Here is a 19,332-nt window from a genome sequence, read left to right on the forward strand (position 1 = left end):
GAATGACGAGGGGTTTGGGAAGGGTTTGGGAATGACAAGGAGTTCAGGAGGGGTTTGAGAATGACGAGGAGTTTGAGAAGGGTTTGGCAATCATGAGGGGTTTGGGAAGGGTTTGGAAATCACGAGGGGTTCAGGAATGGGGAAGGGTTTGGGAATGAGGAGGGGTTTGGGAATGGGGAAGGGTTTCAGAAGGGTTTGGGAGCCACAAGGAGTTCAGGAAGGGTTTGGGAATGATGGGGCTCGGGAATGAGGAGGGGTTTGGGAATGAGAAAGAGTTTAGGAATGACAAGGAGTTTGGGAAGGGTTTGGGAATAATGAGGTATTTGGGAAGGGTTTGGGAATGATGAAGAGTTTGAAAAGGGTTTGGAAATGACCAGGGGTTTGGGAATGACAAAGGGTTTGGGAATGGCAGGGCTCGGGAATGAGGAGGGGTTTGGGAATGAGGAGGGGTTTGGGAATGAGGAGGGTTTGGGAATGAGGAGGAGTTCAGGAAAGGTTTGGGAATTAGGACGGTTTGGGAATGAGGAGGGGTTTGGGAGTGAGGAGGGGTTTGGGAGTGAGGAGGATTTGGGAATGAGGAGGGGTTTGGGAATGAGGAGGGTTTGGGAATGAGGAGGGTTTGGGAATGAGGAGGGGTTTGGGAGTGATCAGGGTTTGGGAATGAGGAGGGGTTTGTGAATTAGGAGAGGTTTGGGAATGAGGAGGGTTTGGGAATGAGGAGGGTTTGGGAATGAGGAGGGGTTTGTGAATTAGGAGAGGTTTGGGAATGAGGAGGGGTTTGGGAATGAGGAGGGCTTTGGGAATGATCAGGGTTTGGGAATGAGGAGGGGCTTGGGAGTGGGGAATGAGGAGGGTTTGGGAATGAGGAGGGTTTGGGAATGAGGAGGGGTTTGGGAATGAGGAGGGTTTGGGAATGAGGAGGGTTTGGGAATGAGGAGGGGTTTGGGAATGAGGAGGGTTTGGGAATGAGGAGGGGTTTGGGAATGAGGAGGGGTTTGTGAATTAGGAGAGGTTTGGGAATGAGGAGGGTTTGGGAATGAGGAGGGTTTGGGAATGAGGAGGGGTTTGGGAATGAGGAGGGTTTGGGAATGAGGAGGGGTTTGGGAATGAGGAGGGTTTGGGAATGAGGAGGGGTTTGGGAATGAGGAGGGGTTTGTGAATTAGGAGAGGTTTGGGAATGAGGAGGGGTTTGGGAATTAGGAGAGGTTTGGGAATGAGGAGGGTTTGGGAATGAGGAGGGGTTTGTGAATTAGGAGAGGTTTGGGAATGAGGAGGGCTTTGGGAATGAGGAGGGGTTTGGGAATGAGGAGGGTTTGGGAATGAGGAGGGTTTGGGAATTAGGAGAGGTTTGGGAATGAGGAGGGTTTGGGAATGAGGAGGGGTTTGGGAATGAGGAGGGCTTTGGGAATGAGGAGGGGTTTGGGAATGAGGAGGGCTTTGGGAATGAGGGGTTTGTGAATTAGGAGAGGTTTGGGAATGAGGAGGGCTTTGGGAGTGGCTTTGCCGATGGAGCTCTGCAGGGCTCGGTGCCGGAGCCATTCCGGCCATCTGCTCCCCATTCCCGGCCTTTTGAAGTGGCAGCCGAGCCTGGGGCTGGAGCAGGAGCTTTGATGTCCCTGCTCCGGCCAAGCCCCGGCCATAAAACCTCCCTGGCACGGCTGATTTACACCCTGTCCCTGTGCTCCCGGGGTTTTGCAGCTCTGCCCCACAGCCAGGCACTTTTTTAGGGATTGAAAGGGATTTTTTCCTGCTTTTTTTCAGTGTCAAATACTTTTAAAAAGTGGGATTTTTTAAATTTAAAAAAATACTGGGACATCATCAAAGAGCAGAAGGAGAAGGGAAACCTCCCCTAGCTTTCCAAACCTTTAACAAATCCTTTTGTTCTCCCTGTCCTTACAATCCAAGTTGGGATGAGCTGGATCCCAGACCTCTCCCAGAAAATGCTGCTGGTGCAGGGATGCTGCTTTTCCCTCCTCAGGCTCCAGGGAGATGGCAGAGTTTGGGATGGGAGCGTGTGGGAGGTGGGTGTGGATCCAGAGTGAAGGGATGGGCTCTGGGATGCAGCTGGAGTGGATTCTACTCCATTAGTAAATCAGGGATCAGTACTCAGGGAAGCAGCCAGAAATTCCTAGAAAATTCCCTTTATCTTGACTGTAGCTAAAGATAATCTGTGTGAATGCTTGTGGGGGGCCCCAGCCCTCCCAGGGAATTCCTGAGGGAAAATCCACCACCACAGAATTTACTCCCAGTATAGACCAGCCTGATTTCCCCAGGACCCACTCCTGCTCTTTTTCCAGCTTTTTTCCCAAAGAAAACAAGAACAAGGAGTGGTCCCCGTGCCTCCCAGCCCAGGAGTGTGCTGGGAATTGTGCCAGGATTGGGCTGGGAAATGTGTTGGGACCGAGCTGGGGAGTGGCAGGAGCTGGGCTGGGAAATGCTGGGACGGGGCTGGGAACTGTGCTGGGATCAGACTGGGAATTGTGCCTGGACTGGGGCGAGGAGCCTGCTGGCATTGGGATGGGGAGCTCACTGGGATTGGGCTGGGAATGCCTGCCTTGGGGTGTGGAACGTGCTGGGACTGGGCTGGGAAACTCACCAGGAATCAGCTGGGAAGTGTGCCTGGATCAGACTGGGATTGGGCTGGGAAGTTCGCTGGGATGAACTGGGAAAGTCACCTGAAAGTTCACCAAGATTAAAGTGGGGAATGCACCAGGGCTGAGTGGGGAAGTTTGCTGGGATAAGGCTGGGAAGAGCACCAGGAGAGGGCAGGGAAATCCCTGGTTTGGGGTGGGAGCGTGCTGGCATTTTTCTGGGAATTGTACCTGGATCAGCCTGGGAAACGTGCTGGGAAGGATGTTGGGAATGGGCTGAGGAGAGCACTGGAATGGGCCTGGAAGCTCCTCAGAACTGGGCTGAGCAGCTCGTTGGGATCAGGCTGGGAAGATCTGGATTGGACTGGGGAGAGTGCTGGCATTGGGCTGGGAATGTCCCTGGGAGTGGGATGGGAATGGGCTGGGAATGTCCCTGGGAATGGGCCAGAAATATCCCTGGGAATGTCCCTGGGAATGGGCAGGAAATTGTCCTGCCCACCCGGCTGTGGGACAGGAGCGCTGTCCCCAAGGCAGGACCAGGCAATCATTTCCATCCCTGTGTTCCTCTCCAGTCTTCCAAGAAGCCCAAGACGGCCGAGGCCGACACGTCCAGCGAGCTGGCCAAGAAGAGCAAGGAGGTGTTCAGGAAAGAGGTGAGGGATGGGATGGGATGGGATGGGATGGGATAATGGGATGGGATAATGGGATGGGATGGGATGGGATGGGATGGGATGGGGTGGGATGGGATAATGGGATGGGATGGGGTGGGATGGGATGGGATGGGATAATGGGATGGGATGGGATGGGATGGGATGGGATGGGATAATGGGATGGGATGGGATGGGATAATGGGATGGGGTGGGATGGGATGGGATGGGATGGGGTGGGATGGGATGGGATGGGATAATGGGATGGGATGGGATGGGATGGGATAATGGGATGGGATGGGATGGGGTGGGATGGGATGGGATGGGATGGGGTGGGATGGGATGGGATGGGATAATGGGATGGGATAATGGGATGGGATGGGATGGGATGGGATGGGGTGGTGGCAGCAGGGAGTGGATCCAGCGCTCTGTGTGTGTCCCACAGATGTCCCAGTTCATCGTGCAGTGCCTGAATCCCTACAGAAAACCCGACTGCAAGGTGGGCCGGATCACCACCACTGAGGACTTCAAACACCTGGCACGCAAGGTGGGAATGTGGGAATGTGGGGGGACATGGAGGGTACAGGGACATGGGACACAAGGACTTGGGAACACGAGGAGTACGGGAACATGGGGACATGGATACGGAGACACAGGGAGCTGGTCACACACAGAGCACGGGGACAAAGGATGTGGAGATACTGGGATGTGGGACATGGGAGCGTGGACACAGGAACATGGGGACAGGAATGTGGAGACAAAGGGACAATGGGTACAGGGAACATGGGGATGGGGGACTTGGGAACATGGACACAGGAACATGGGGACAGGAATGTGGAGACAAAGGGACAATGGGTACAGGGAACATGGGGATGGGGGACTTGGGAACATGGACACAGGAATGTGGGGACAGGAATGTGGAGACAGAGGAACAATGGGTACAGGGACATGGGGATGGGGGACTTGGGAATATGGACACAGGAATGTGGGGACATAGGGACAGTGGGTACAGGGACATAGGGATCTGGGACATGGGAACATGGATACAGGAACATGAGGACACAGAGACACAGGAATGTGGGGACATAGGGACAGTGGGTATGGGGACATGGGAGGAATGTGGGACATGGGAGCATAGGGATGCTGAAACATGAAGACACAGGGACATGGAGGACAGGGACACGAAGATGTGGGTCCATGGGGACGTGGAGGATAGAGGGATATGGGGACACAGGGACATGGGGTTTAAAGAGTTGGGAACATGAGGGATATGGGAACTTGGGAATATAGGGACAAGGAGGATGTGGGACATGGGAACATGGAGGGTACAGGAACATGGGGACACAGGGATAAAGGAACATGGGGACACTGGGACACAGGGATGTGGGAACACTGTGCAGGAACATGGGAAGTACAGGACACAGGGATTTGGGGACACAGGGATATGGTGGCTACAGGGACACAGGGATATGGGACATGAGGACATGGGAGTACAGGGACAATGGGGTATGGGGACATGGGGACCAGGGGATGGCCCCAGGAAATGGGATTGTGTCATTCCAACTGCCTCCAGCTCCTTGGAGGATGAGGGAAGGGAAGGAGAAATGGGGTGGGGGATATTGGGAGAACAGTAGGAAATATTTAGGGAATATTTGGGGAATAACAGGAGAGGTTTGGGAAATAACATGACAGCAGCTGAGGGAATATTTGGTGTATAACAGGGAATAATTGGGGAATAATAGGGAATAATTGAGGAATACTGGATAAATAATATGGAGGAATAATAGGAAATATTTAGGGAATATTTGGGGAATAATAGCAAATTGAATGTTAGGAATTATTTGGGGAATATTTGGGAAGTAATATAAAAATAATTTACGGAGTAATAGGAAGTATTTGGGGAAGAACAGGAAATATTTGGAGAGTAATAGGAAAATAGCTTGGAAAGAACAGCAGATATTGGGAGAACAATAATAAATATTTAGGGAATATTTGGGGAATATTTCAGGAATATTTGAGGAATATTTGGGGAATAAGAGAAAGATTTGGGCAATAATATTTTGGGAATATTTTGGGAATATTTTGGGAATATTTGGGGAATATTATAACAATGGCTTGGGCAATATCTGGAAGTAACGGAATATTTGAGGAATAATAGGAAAATAGCTTGGGGAATGTTTGGGAAATAAAGCAGATATTTGGGGAACACTACCAGATATTTCAGGAATATTTAGGGAATATTTGAGGAATATTTGGGGAATAATATAACAATGGCTTGGGCAATATCTGGAAATAACAGGGAATATTTGGGGAATGATAGGAAATAGCTTGGGAATGTTTGGAAAATAACAGCAGATATTGAGGGAACAATCCCAAATATTTGCAGAATATTTGGGGAATATTTGGAAAATATTTGGGAGATATTTGGGGAGTATTAGGGAATATTGGGGAACATTTGGGGAACAATATAGCAATAGCTTGGGCAGCATCTGGAAATAAGAGGGGGAATATTTGTGGAATAATAGGAAAATAGCTTGGAAATGCTTAACAGCAGATATTGAGGGAACAGTTCCAAATATTCAGGGAATATTTGGGGAATAGTATGACAGTGTCTCAGGGAATATTTGGGGAATAGTATGACAGTGGCTCAGGGAATATTTGGGAATAAGAGGGAGTATTTGGAAGTGCCCTGGGGAGTGGCCAGGCCTGGGCTGGGTGGGAGTTCCAGGCTGACTCCAGCATTCCCCCAGCTGACCCACGGGGTGATGAACAAGGAGCTCAAGTACTGCAAGAACCCCGAGGACCTGGAGTGCAACGAGAACGTCAAACACAAAACCAAGGAGTACATCAAGAAGTACATGCAGAAATTCGGGATCCTCTACAAGCCCAAAGAGGACACGGAGCTGGAATAGCCCCTGGAATAACCCCCGGCCCTCGGGGGCCCCGATCCCGCTGGGCTTCGCCCTCCCGAGCCACCAACCTGTGAATTTATTATTATTATAATATTATTATTATTATTATTATGACGACGGATTTTTGGTTTTTTAAGGAAAACAAACTTGGTTCCCGTCGCTGAGGACGAGCTGGGCTTTCCCAAGCCTGCTTTTGCTGATGCAGGCTTTGCCAAGCCCGGCTCTGGCGGCGCTGCTCCCAAGCTCTGTATTATATTTTAACGTATATGTGAATATATTGATAATAATTTGCTTTTTTCCCCGTTGCTTTCAGCCCCAAACATCCCAATCCCACGGGAATGTTTGGCAGGAGACTTTGGGGGGTTATTCCCAGATTTTTAATTTTTTTTTTTTTTTTTTTTGTTGTTTCCTTGGTTTTTCCTTTTGGTTCTGCGAGGTTTCCTCCATTTCCCTGTAAATACTGCGGATTTCTGGCCATGTTGATAAGATTGATTTTACTGCTTCGAGCATTTTACTTTATCCAATTTTTACGGAACTTTTTATGTAAAAAAAAAAAGGGCAAAAAAAGAGAAAAAAATAAAAAATCAAAAGAAAAAAAAAACAAAAACAAAAACAAAAGCACCAAAAAAACAAACCCCAAAATCGACGCTGGGCAGGGCCACAAGGGGGACCTGGCTTGGGATGTCCCCTCTCCCTTGGGGACCTCCTGTCACCCTCAGCATTCCCGGGAATCTGGACCCCCTGGGAAGGGAAGTTTGGGGTGACCTGGGAGCATTTTGGGGTTAGAAGTGGCTTTTTCTGTCCCCAGTGCCACCTGCCTTGGGGTGTTTGGGGTGTCCCCTCCTCCTCCTCGGGCTGGTCTGGATGGGTGTGGGACACACGGACACCCTGGGACACGTCTTGGTGACACACGTGGGTGCCCAAGGACACACGGACACCTGAGGGGTCCCATCCTTGGGACATGGCCCTGGGGACATAGGGGACACCTGGGGACACTTGGGGTACATCCTAGGGACACACGAACACCCGAGGGGACTCATGGACAGCTGGGGACACTTGGGAGACCCCAGGGGACACATTCCAGGGACAAACAGACACCTGAAGGGACACATCCCATGGACACTGGGGATACCCAAAGTGACACATTCTGGGGATAAACGGACACCTGAAGGGACACCTGGGAATGCTTCAACACCTGAAGGGACACATCCCAGGGACACATGGACACCTGGGGACAAGCAGGCACCTTGTGACACTCAGGACACATCCCTGGAACATGCACGGACACACAGACACCTGAGGACACAAACCCTGGTGGCACCCAGTGACACGTTTAATGCCCCCACCCAGGCACCAGCCACCGAAAGTCCCCATCCCACCCACCAGAATCCCTACAAAAGTACAAAACCCACGTAAAAAAATTCCCCAGGAATCCATCGGGAAGCGGGAGCACCGCCGGGAGCAGCCGGTGTCTCCGCAAGGGCGGGTGTCACACGGCGGAGGGGATGTCCCCCGGTGTCCCCCGGTGTCACACGGCGGAGGTGATGTCCCCCGGTGTCCCCGCGGGGCCGGGGCCGCGCCGGTCGCTGCCGGGCGCTCCCAGCTCCAGCAGCCGCTCCAGCTCTCCCGGCTCCTCCCGGCGCCGCGGGGACCCCGGGAGCGGGGAGGGACCCTCGGGGGGCGCTGCGGGCAGGGACGGGGTCAGCGCCCCGGAATCACCCCGGGACAGACGGACCGACGGGCGGGGGCGGCTCCCGACCCGCCTTGGGAAGTGAGGGGGACCCCCGACCTATCCAAATGCTCCCTAATCCCATTTAAGGGCTTCCCGACCCCTTTGGATGCTCCCCAGCCCCACCCCGCGCTCCCCGACCCCTTCCAGGTGCTCCCCAATCCCATTTAGGGGCTCCCCGACCTCATCCAGGTGCTCGGTGATCCCATCCCATCCACCCCAAAATTCTCAGGTGCCCCCAAAGCCTGACCCTCCCCAGGGTTCTGTGTCTCCCCAAACCCTCACCTTCCATAGGGCTGGGCGTCCCCAAGCCCGCGGGTCCCTCCTGAACACAACCCCCAGATCTAGGTGTCCCCAAACCCGCAAATGTCCCCAAACCCCCCTGGGGCTGGGTGTCCCTAAATGCCCCCAGGGCCGGGTGTCCCCCCCAATCCCTCCCAGGGCTGAGTGTCCCCACACCCTCGGATGTGCCCCCAAACACCTTCAGGGCTGGGTATCCCCAGATTCCCTCAGGCCTGGGTGTCCCCATACCCCCTTAGATCTGGGTGTCCCCAAACCTGCGGGTGTCCCCTCAATCCCTCAGGCCTGGATGTCCCCACAACCCCCCAGATCTGGGCGTCCCCACACCCTCGGATCTCCCCCAAATCCCCCCAGATCTGGGTGTCCCCCCACACCCGCGGGCCCGGGGCGCTCACGGGGCTGAGGCGGCTCCAGGCCGGCGCTCTCCGGGCAGGCTCCGCTGTCCCCCCGCAGCTTCTCCGCGTCCGCCGCCACCGCCGCGTCCCCCGCGTCCCGCGCCTTGTCCAGCTGCCGCTTCTTCCTGCACGTGTCCCAGCTGCGGGGACAGCGGGGGACACCGGGGCTCACCGGGGGCCCCCAAACCCCCCAGGCCCCTCGGCACCCCTCACTCACCACTTGAATGCCACGTAGGCCACGAGCCCCACGACGAGGCCGGCCAGGAGGGCGCAGTACAGCGGGATGATGTCCCCGGGGGGCTCGGGAGGGGCCCCCGACACCGGCGGCGTCACTCGGGGGGTCCCCGGCACCGGGGGGGTCCCCTCAGCGAGCGGCGCCGTGGCCTCGTCTGTGGGAAGGGAGTGAGGACATGGCGGCCCTGCCTCAGTTTCCCCTGGAGAGGGGTGGGGGAGGCGAGCGAGGAGAGAGCGGGTATGGAGACAACTGGGGCACGGTGAGGGGGAAAAAAGGGAAACTGAGGCACGGTGAGGGGGAGTGAGGGGGAAACTGAGGCACGGTGAGGGGGAATGAGGGAAAATGGGAAACTGAGGCACAGTGAGGGGGGATGAGGGGGCAACTGAGGCACAGTGAAGGGGGAAAGGAGAAACTGAGGCACAAAAAAGGGATGAGGTGAAAAAGGGAAACTGAGGCACAAAAAGGGACATGAGGGACAAAAGGGGATACTGAGGCACAAAAGAAGGAACGGGATAAAATGGGGGAAACTGAGCACAAAAAGGGGAAATGAGGAACAAAAGGGGAAACTGAGGCACAAGGGAATGAGGTAAAATGGGGGAAACTGAGGCAGAAAAAGGGAATGAGGTAAAAAAAGGGAAACTGAGGCACAAAATGAGGAAACTAAAGTAGGACATGGGGAAATGAAGGAACCACAAGGGGAAACTGAGGCACGAAAAGGGGAAATTGAGGAACCACAAGGGGAAATCGAGGCACAAAAAGAGAAATTAGTGAGCAACATGGGGAAACTGAGGCACAAAAAGGGGAAACTAGCAAGCAACATGGGGAAACTGAGGCATGAAAGGGAAACTGATGTACGAAATGGTGAAATTAGCGAGCAACATAGGGAAACTGAAGCACAAAAAGGGGAAATTGAAGAGCCACAAGGGGAAACTGAGGCACAGAAGGGGAAATAGCGAGTAACATGGGGAAACTAAGGCACAAAGGGGAAACTGAGACACGAAAAGGGGAAAATGAAGAGCAACAAGGGGAAATTGAGGCACAAAGGGGAAACTGAGGCACAAAAAAGGTGAAACTGAGGCGCAAATGGGAAACTGAGGCACAAAAAGGGAAACTGAGGCAGGAAAAGGTGAAATGAGGGAGCAACATGGGGAAGCTGAGGCACAAAAGGGAAAATTAGGGAGAAATGTGGGGAAACTGAGGCACAAAAGGGGAAATTAGGGAACAACATGGGGAAACTGAGGCACACAAGGGAAACTGAGGCACACAGGGGGACCCTGGCCAGCCCTCCCGGTGCCCCCCGGTCCCGGTGCCACTCACGGCTGCAGGGCGGGCAGGGCTCCTCCGGCTCCTCCTCCGCGGGGCTCCGCGCTGCGGGGTTGGAGCATTTTGGGGTTTTTGGGGTCTTTTTTTGGGGGTTTTTGTGGGTTCGGGGTGGTTTTGGGGTACTCACTGCGGGCGCAGGGTGGGCAGCGGCTGTCGCAGGGCTCGGGGACACCGCGGGGACACGGGGGACACCCCCCGGCCCCCCCCGGCACCTGCGGGCACAGCGGTCCTGCCTCAGTTTCCCCTCAGTCCGACTCCCATTGGGACCCCCCCAGCCATGGGAAAAGGGTTTGGAGGGGGGGATTGAGAGCAGCAAAAATAAATAATGAGGAAGGGAGAGGAATAAAAGCGGGGAATCAAACGGGAAGAGTAAAAAAGGAAATAAATAGTAAATAAAAGTGAGATAAAAGGCATTGGAATGGAAAGGAATGAAGGGAAATCAGCGAAATAAAAGGAGGAGAAAGGAAGGGGAAAGCTGAACTAAATTAAAGTGGAAGGAAGGAAGGAAAAGAACGTGAAATGAAGGAAAATAAAGGAAAAGTAAAGAAAAAAAGAAAAATAAAGGAAAATAAAGGAAAACAAAGGAAAATATAAGAAAATAAGTAAAGGAAAGTAAAGTAAAGGAAAGGAAAGGAAAGGAAAGGAAAGGAAAGGAAAGGAAAGGAAAATACAGGAAAGTAAAGGAAAATAAAGGAAAATAGGATAAGTAAAGTAAAATAATAAAGTAAGAAAATAAGGAAAGGAAAATAGGATAAGATGAATCAAACCAGGGAAAATTAAAAAGGAAAATAAAAAATAAAAGAGGAAAACAAAATGAGATTCAAAACAAGAGAATGAAATAAAAGAGGAAAATTTAAAAAAAATTAAAGAAAAAATGAAAAAGTATGATAAAAATAAAATTATAAAAAGGAAAATAAAAAGAAAGCTAAACAGGAAAATAAAAGAAAATAAAGGAAAAAAAGGAGCAAAATGGGATAAAATGAAAGAAAAGGAACTGAACCGAAATGACCCAAATTTAACCGAACCAACCCCAAAAAACTTCAACAAAAGCCAGGGAGCGAAGTGACCCGGAGCGCCCCGGGGCAGCGGGAGACCCGGCCCGTCCCATCCCGCTCCCATCCCGGTCCCGTTCCCCGCCCGCACCGGGCTCAGCAGCAGCAGCAGCAGCGGCACCGGGAGCGGCCGCATCGCGGGCACCGGCCCGGGACCCGCTCCGGGCCGGCCCGAACCGGGGCCGAACTGCTCCGAACCGCTTCGGCCCCGTCCGGCACCGCTCGGCCTCGCTTCGGCCCCGCTCCGTCCCTCTTCTGTCTCGTTCGGTCCCGTTCGGCTCCGCTGGGTCCCGGTTCGGCTCCGTTCAGCTCCGCTGAGTCCCGGCTCAGCCCCGTTCGGTCCCGGTTCGGCTCCGTTCGGCCCCGCTGGGTTCCGGCTCGGCCCCGTTCGGGCTCGGTTCGGTTCCCTTCGCTCCCGGTTCGGCTCCGTTCGGCCCCGCTCGGCTCCTCTCGGCCGCCCCGTCGCGCCTGGGCCGGGCCGGGCTGGGCGTGGCTCCCCCGGGCAGGGCCGGGCGGGGCGCGCTCCCATTGGCCGTTCGTCGCTTGAGGGGCGTGGCCAGGCGTGGAGCCCCGCCCCTCGCAGCTCCGGGGATCCCGGGTTCGAGTCCCGCCCATCGGGACGGATCCAACTTGGACCGGACCGGTCCGAACTGGGATGGACGGCACCGGAGGGACGGCGCCACCCACTCCTCCCGCCACCTCCCCACGGCTCTTCCCCGCGGGAATAAGCGCCTGGAAGCGGGAGAAGCTGATTTATTGAGCCCCGGTGTGGGTGCAGCATCCTGGAGTGGGTGGAGGAACGTGGAGTGGGTGCAGGGTGGGAATGGGTGCAGAGTGTGGGAATGGGTGCAGGGTGTGGGAATGGGTGCAGAGTGGGAATGGGTGCAGAGGGAGTGGGTGCAGGCTGTGGGAATGGGTGTAGGGTAGAAATGGTAGTACGGTGGGAATGGGTGCAGGGTGTGGGATTAGGTGCAGTGTATGGGAATGGGTGCAGCGTGGGAGTGGGTGCAGGGTCTGGGATAAGGTGCAGGGTGGGAATGGGTGCAGGGTGTAGGAGTGGGTACAGGATGTAGGACTGGGTGCAGCACCCCATGTGGGTGCAGGACCCTGTTGGAGTTGTTTGCCCCAGCGTGGCGCACAGAGTGACTCGGAGCGGGTGCAGGGTCTCTCTGTGGGTGCACAGCCTCGGTCCAGGGTGGGTGCAGGGTCTGGGTGCTGGTGCATCCCCCCGCCATCTCCTCTCTCTCCTCTCACCAGCCGCGCACGGGGCGCCAGAGCTGCACCACCTTGCCGGCAGCGTGCACGAAGTACACGGGGTGCATGGCGGCCGTGGCACAGGCCTGCGACAGAGGGGACGCCGAGCTGTGATGTGACGCGGCGCTGGCACAGAGGGGACACGCGGGAGTGACACTCACGTGGAACGGGATGAGCGCCAAGGTGCTCCCCAGCGGGAATCGCTCGAAATCCAGCCGCCCATCCGCGGCCTCCACCAGCCCGTGCTCCTGGGTCAGCCCCACCAGCCTGCGGGGACGCGAGGCTGTCACGGGTGTCCCCCCCGGCCCCGCTGTCCCCCCGCTCCCCGCGGGTGTCACCTGAGCTGGGGGTGGCCCTCGATGGCCGCGCAGCCCGCGGGGCCCTGCTCGCGGCCGTGCAGGCTCAGGGCGGCCCAGCCGCAGTCCAGCAGCAGCTGCCCGCGGTGCCGGTAGTGCCCGGTGACCCTGCTGAGCACACGGATCGCCACCTCCTCGGGCCGGCACGAGCCCAGCTGCGTCTGCTGCAGGTCTGCGGGGGGACACGGGCTCAGCCCGGCCGTGTCCCACCCGCGGGGGTCCCTCCCGGTCCCCCCTGCTCACCATAGAAGAGGTAATTGCCCGGGTGCACCTCGGTGAGCTGCGACATCTCCGGCACCGGGTGGCTGCAGGACGGGGTGGAGCCGATGGTGGCCTGGGGACACGGGATCCCCGCCTGCCGCAGCCTGGGGGACACGCGGGGGGCACCCTCTGGGTGATCGGGGTGCGGGATGTCACCCCCGGGTCACCAGAGGTGGGTCTGTCCCCCCCAGGCACCACAGGGAATAGAAGCAGAGGTGGGTCCTGCACCTCTGGGTGCCCCAAACACTCAAGGGAGCCATCCAGATGTGGCAGAGCCTCCCCCCAGCGTGCCAGGAAGAACTCAAGATGCGACCAGGACACATCCAGATGTGCCCAGGTGCCAGCCAGATGTGCCCGAGAGCCCTCTCAAAGACTCAGGGCTGGTGGGCGTCCCTCCAGATCCCCCCAGATGTGGCAGAGCACCCTCCAGATGTGCCCAGCCATGCCCAGATGTGCCAGAGATCCACCCGTATGAGCTGGACAACCCCCCAGATGTTTTAAAGTTCTCACAGATGTGTCTGAGAACCCCAGATGTGCTGGAGACCCCTCCAGGTGGTTCTGGGAGCCCCCAGATGTGCCTGGGATCCCCTCCAGGTGGTTCTGGGAGCCCCCAGATGTGCCTGGGACCCCCTCAGCTGTGCCAGGCCGTTCCCAGATGTGCCAGAAGTGCCCCCCAGATGTGCCAGGACACCCCCAGTGGTGCCTGGGACCCCTCCCAGATATTTCTGGACCCCCAGATGTGTTGGAACCAGCTCCAGATGTGCCCAGATTTTGGGGAGGGGGTGGGATCCGGGCTTTCCCCGCCACCACCAGGTGCCACCCCGGGCCGGTGGCCCCCGGGACGCGTCCCCAGGTGGGCACATCGCTGTCCCCGGCGTGGCGGGGGTGGAGGTTCCTCCCCCTTTTCCCAGCAGGGCCCATCCGGCCGCAGTTCCCGCAGGATGCGGCCCCCGCCGGGATGAAAGGGCGGCAGGCGGGAGGGAGGGGACAATGCCCCAGGTCACAGCCACATCAAAGGGCAGCGGCGCCGCCACCACCCCCCGGTGCCCCCCGGGCGGGCTTTGAGGGCCCCTTTATGGGGGCGATCGGCATTTACAGCCGACAGCCGCGCCTTGGCAAGGGGACAGCGGCCGCCTTGACCCTTCCTGTCCCCAAATCCCCAAATGCCCAAATGCCCAAATGCCCAAATCCCCGCTCGTCCCGGCCACTCACGCGGTGACGAATTCCAGCACGGCGGCCGTGGTGTCCCTGGCGATGGCCTGGATGGCCGCGATGTCGCGACAGCCGTAGGTGTTCCCGCAGTGCGCGTAGACCCCCACGAGTGTCACCAGCTCCGGGGAGCCCTGGGCGATGGCCCGGGCCAGCGACAGCGCCTCGGGATCCGTGGGGCGGATCCCGGCTGGGAGGGGACACGGTGCGACAGGGGGGTTGGGGACATGGGTGAGGGGACACAGGGACATCGCCCCCATGGAGCGTCCCGGCAGTGGGAATGTGGGAATGGGGTCTGAAAGAGCCTTGGTGGGGCTTTGAGGCCGTTTCTGCTGCATTTTCCAGGCGTGGCTGGGAAAAATGACTTTGGAGGGCTGAGATGCTCCGTCGTGGTTGGGATGGAGGATCTGGGGACTTGGAGGGACATGGGGATCCCTCACTATGGAACACCCTTAGATAATGATTTTGGAGGGGAGGGTTGGATGTTCTATTGTGTTTGGGATGGAGGATTTTGGGGGCTTTGAGGGACATGACGATTCCTTCCCATGGACATCCTTAAGTAAGGATTTTGGGGGGGGTTAGATGCTCCATTGGGGCTGGGATGGAGAATTTGGGGGTTTGGAAGGACATGGGGACCCCTCCCTGTGGAGCACCCTTAAATAAGGATTTTGGGGAGGCTGAGATGCACCATCGTGGTTGGGAAGGAGGATTTGGGGGGTTTGGAAGGACATGAAGATTCCTTCCCATGGAACATCCTCAAATAACAATTTTGGAGGCCTTTAGAGGTTTTGATGGAGGATCTGGGGGCTTGGAGGAACATGGGGATTCCTTCTCATGGAACATCCTTAAATAACGATTTTGGGAGGGTTTAGATGCTCCATCATGGTTTTGATGGAGGATCTGCAGGTTTGTAGGGACATGGGGATCCCTTCCTATGGAACACCCTTAAATAGCAATTTTGGGGAGGCTGAGATGTTTCATCATGGTTTTGAGGGAGGATCTGGGGGCTTGGAGGGACATGGAGATTCCTTCCCATGGAACACCCTTAAATAATGATTTTCAGGGGGTTTAGATGCTCCATTGTGGTTGGGATGGAGGATTTGGGGGGCTTGGAGGGACATGGGGATCCCTCCCTATGGAGCACCCTTAAATAAGGATTTTGGGGGGGCTGAGATTCTCCATCATGGTTGGGATGGAGGATTTGGGGGCTTGGAAGGACATGAAGATCCCTCCCTATAGAACGCCCTTAAATAATGATTTTTGGCGGGTTTAGATGCTCCATCATGGCTTGGAGTGACACAGGACATCCTCCCCCAAGGAACACCCTTGATCAATGACTTTTAGGGGGCTTCAACGCCCCATCCTGGCTGAGATGCCGGATCTGGGGGCGCTCAGAGCACCCCACCCCAGGGGCCAGCACACGATGTCCCCTCCCTGCACCCCGGATGGGATTTGGGGCTCACCTACCCCGGGCATTGCCGCAGTCCAGCTTGAGCCAGACCAGCCAGCGCTTCCCGCCGGGCAGGGGGTTCTGCAGCAGCATCTCCAGGCCCTGGGGGCTGTCCAGGAGCACCTGGAACTGCTGCAGGCGCTGGGCCAGCGCCGAGCACTCGGCCAGGCGCCAGCGCGGCACCGGGAACGCGTACAGGATGTCATCGAAGCCCCCGGCCGCGAAGAAACGCGCCTCGGCCAGCGTGGACACCACGATGCCACGGCGAGAGCCGCCCGTCGCCAGCTCCGCGCCCTCCCTGCCAAGCAGGGAGTGAGGAGGAGGAGGAGGAGGAGGAGGAAATGGCAGGGGGTGCTGGGGGGATGTTGGGTGATAAGGGAGATTTGGGGGATACTGGGAGTGTGGATGGGGGGATACTGGGAGTGAAGATGAGGGGATGCTGGGAGGGAGGATGGGGGGATAGTGGGAGGGAGGATGGGGAAATGCTGGGGATGACGATGGGGGATACTGGGAGTGAAGTTGGGGGATACTGGGAGTGAGCATGGGGGGATGCTGGGAGGATGAGGGGATACTGGGAGGGAGGTTAAGGGGATACTGGGAGGGAGGATGGATACTGGGAATGAGGATGGTGGACACTGGGAGTGAAGATGGGGGGATACTGGGAATGGATAAGAGGATACTGGGAGGGGGCATGAGGAGATACTGGGAATGAGGATGGGGGATACTGGGAGTGAGGATAGTGAGGTACTGGGAGTTAGGGTGAGGGGATACTGGGAGGATGGGGGATACTGGGAGTGAGGATAGTGAGGTACTGGGAGTTAGGGTGAGGGGATACTGGGAGGATGAGGGGATACTGGGAGTGAAGATGGGGTGATATTGGGAGGGAGGATAGCGAGATACTGGGAGGGAGGATGGGAGGATACTGGGAGTGAAGATAGTCACATACTGGGAGTTAGGGTGAGGGGATACTGGGAGGATGGGGGGATAGTGGGAGTGAGGATGGGGGGATATTGGGAGTGAGGATGGGGGATACTGGGTGGGGGAATGAGGGGATACTGGGAGTGGGGATGGGGGGATACTGGGAATGAGAATAGTGAGATACTGGGAATTAGGATGGGGGGGATACTGGGAATGGGGATGGGGGATGGGGGGATATTGGGAGTGAGGATGGGATACTGGGAGGGAGGATAGTGAGACACTGGGGGTGAGGAGGGGGGGATACTGGGAGACAGGATGAGGGGACATTGGGAGGAAGGGTGGGGGGATACTGGGAGGATGGGGATGATGAGAGGGAGGATGAGGAGGCTCCTGGAGGGATACTGGGAAAATGCTGGAGGGATGCTGGGGGAGAAGCTGGGTGCAAGGAAGAGGATGGGGGATACTGGGAGGATGGTGGGGGGATACTGGGAGGGAGGATGGGGAAATACCGGGGGAAGGTGGGGCTGAGGACGGGGTGCAGGGGGGGATTCTGGGGAGGTGCCTGAGGGAAGCTGAGGGGTGCTAAGGGGGACACTGGGAGGGGTCTGTAGGAATAATGGAAGATACTGGGGAGGGGGATGTTGAGGAATGCTGAGGGGGGATTTGGGGAATGCTGGAGGGATTCTGGAAAAATGCTGGAAGGATTCTGTGGGGGAAAGCGGGGAGGATGCTGGGGAGAGGCTGGGGGTGAAGCTGGGGAATGCTGAGGAAAACTGGGGCATGACTGGGAGGTGCTGGGTGGGAAGGTGGGGTGTCCTGAGGGGAAGATGGGGAGACACTGGGACGGATGCTGGGAGGATGCTGGACAAACTGGGGGATACTGGGATGGGATGGTGATGGGGACAGTGGGAGATACTGGGATGATGGGGAGGGTGGGGAGATGCTGGGGGGAAAACTGTGAAGGCGGAGGGGTACTGAGGGGACCCAGAGGGATGGGAGGGATTCAGGGGAGACCCTGGGGGGCTCCGGAGTGGCACTCACAGGGTTTTGGGGCTCTGGGGTGGCACTCACAGGGTTTTGGGGCTCTGGGGTGTCACTCTCAGGGTGTTGGGGGGCTCTGGGGTGGCACTCACAGGGTGTTGGGGGGCTCTGGGGTGGCACTCACAGGGTTTTGGGGCTCTGGGGTGGCACTCACAGGGTGTTGGGGGGCTCTGGGGTGGCACAGAGTGTTGTGGGGGGCTCTGGGTGTCACTCACAGGGTTTTGTGTGTTTTGACGTGCGGCCGCAGGCGCAGCCCCAGCGCCCGGCAGCGCTCCCGCATCCTCTCGGCGTTCCCGCGCAGCGTGGCCAGGTCCAGGGTCAGCGCCGGGGTGGGCAACTGCTCCAGGGGGGCTCCCAGCCACGAGCTGGGAATGTGGGGATGTGGGGAGGGGCGGGAGGACCTGCTGTGGACCCCCATTCCAACCTGAACCCACCCCGCACCCTGAGAAACCCCTGTGCCCACCTTACACCTGCTTTACACCACCCTGCATCCCCAGGGGAGGGTGCTGGGGGTCCCTGTCCCCAGGTGGGGGCACTGGGATCCCCCAGGGATGTGGCCCTGCAGGGATTTTGGGTGGGGATGGTGCTGGAGCAGCTCCAGGGTGTCCCTTCCACCTTGGGCACAGTCCAGGGGTTTCCTGGAGTCAGGTGGATGCTGGGACTGGGGCTTGGGAGAGTGGGAAATGGAGCAGTGGGAACACCTGGGACACCTGGGACACCTGGGACACCTGGGACACCTGGGACGAGGACACCCGGGTCACCTTGGAGAGAGATACTGGAAGCAGGGATACCTGGGACTGGGATCTATGGAACAGGGAGGGACACCGGGGACTGGGACACTTGGGACTGGGAATTGTGGGACTGGGACACCTGGGATTGGGATATATGGGACTGGGAAAGCTGGGATGGGGAAATATGGGACTGGGACACCTGGGAATGGAAAATATGGGACTGGGAAAGCTGGGATTGGGAAATATGGGACTGGGACACCTGGGACTGGGTGGTCTGGAATGGGGACACGGGGCAGAGGGACACCTGGGGCTGAGACACCCAGGAAAAGGGACACTTTGGACTGGGACACCTGGGACTGGGACACCTGGGAATGGGAAAGTTGGGATTGGGACACCTGGGACTGGGACATCTGGGAATGGGTGGCCTGGGATGGGGACACAGGGCAGAGGGACACTTGGGACTGAGACACCCGGGAAAAGGGACACTTTGGGGGCGCTCCTTGGGACAGGATGCCCGGAGCTGGGTCACCCGGGATGGAGCCAAAATCGGGGATCGGGGACACCAGTCCCACCTCCATCGGGACGGGAACACCCTCCAGCAGAGTGTCCCCTCCACCGCGGTGTCACCTGCCCCCCGCGTGTGTCCCCTCCCGGCCGGGCCCTGCCCACCTGTCCGTGTGTCCGTCCATGGCTCCGTCCCGCTGTCCCTCTGTCCCGGCTGCTCCGCGGTGTCCCCGCGGGTGCCCTCGGCCCCACGTGACGCGGTGGCACCGCCGGCGGAGCGGGGACAAGGGTCACTGCCAGCCGAGGGGCCTCGCGGGGGTGGCAGGGCCAGCGCAGGACACGCTCGGAGCCGCGGCCAGCCCCGGCCGCGCTGCCAGCTCCGGATGCGGAGCGACCGCGGGACACAAAGGCGGAGCGGGGCGGG

At 57.5% G+C, this 19,332-nt stretch overlaps 2 protein-coding genes across 3 annotated transcripts in view; one reads left to right on the top strand and one right to left on the bottom strand.

The window, feature by feature from the left end:
• The window catches only part of SETD2 (SET domain containing 2, histone lysine methyltransferase), a 55,461-nt gene extending 49,292 nt beyond the window's left edge, over positions 1–6,169 (top strand). For both annotated transcript variants that reach the window (XM_054273149.1, XM_054273150.1), the window contains exons 19-21: positions 3,164–3,244; positions 3,684–3,785; positions 5,989–6,169. In XM_054273149.1, coding sequence (XP_054129124.1) covers positions 3,164–3,244; positions 3,684–3,785; positions 5,989–6,150 — 345 coding nt within the window. In that variant the 3' untranslated portion in view covers positions 6,151–6,169. The remainder of the gene's footprint in view (positions 1–3,163; positions 3,245–3,683; positions 3,786–5,988) is intronic.
• Positions 6,170–12,373: 6,204 nt separating this feature from the next.
• Positions 12,374–19,106, bottom strand: LOC128935150 (D-threo-3-hydroxyaspartate dehydratase-like). Its single transcript, XM_054273188.1, has 8 exons — positions 19,074–19,106; positions 17,889–18,038; positions 15,732–16,012; positions 14,268–14,454; positions 13,038–13,159; positions 12,777–12,966; positions 12,600–12,705; positions 12,374–12,524 (listed from the first exon to the last, which is right to left on the bottom strand). Exons 1-8 carry the CDS (start codon positions 19,091–19,093, stop codon positions 12,435–12,437), a joined length of 1,146 nt encoding a protein of 381 aa, XP_054129163.1. The 5' UTR covers positions 19,094–19,106; the 3' UTR covers positions 12,374–12,434.
• Between the last annotated feature and the right edge of the window lie 226 nt (positions 19,107–19,332).

The sequence above is a fragment of the Melozone crissalis genome, unplaced genomic scaffold (assembly GCF_028551555.1).
Source record: "Melozone crissalis strain CALT ecotype California unplaced genomic scaffold, PUWL_Pcris_2 ptg000016l_1, whole genome shotgun sequence".
Taxonomy (NCBI): domain Eukaryota; kingdom Metazoa; phylum Chordata; class Aves; order Passeriformes; family Passerellidae; genus Melozone; species Melozone crissalis.

Bases quoted from the DNA above. Each gene is read 5' to 3' on its own strand.
- LOC128935150 (XM_054273188.1), bottom strand. From the start codon at position 19,093: ATGGACGGACACACGGACAG. The intron at 18,039-19,073 runs GTGGGCAGGGCC...CCACATTCCCAG, and splicing joins ATGGACGGACACACGGACAG to CTCGTGGCTGGGAGCCCCCC. The intron at 12,706-12,776 runs GTGACACCCGCG...GCGTCCCCGCAG, and splicing joins GAGGGCCACCCCCAGCTCAG to GCTGGTGGGGCTGACCCAGG.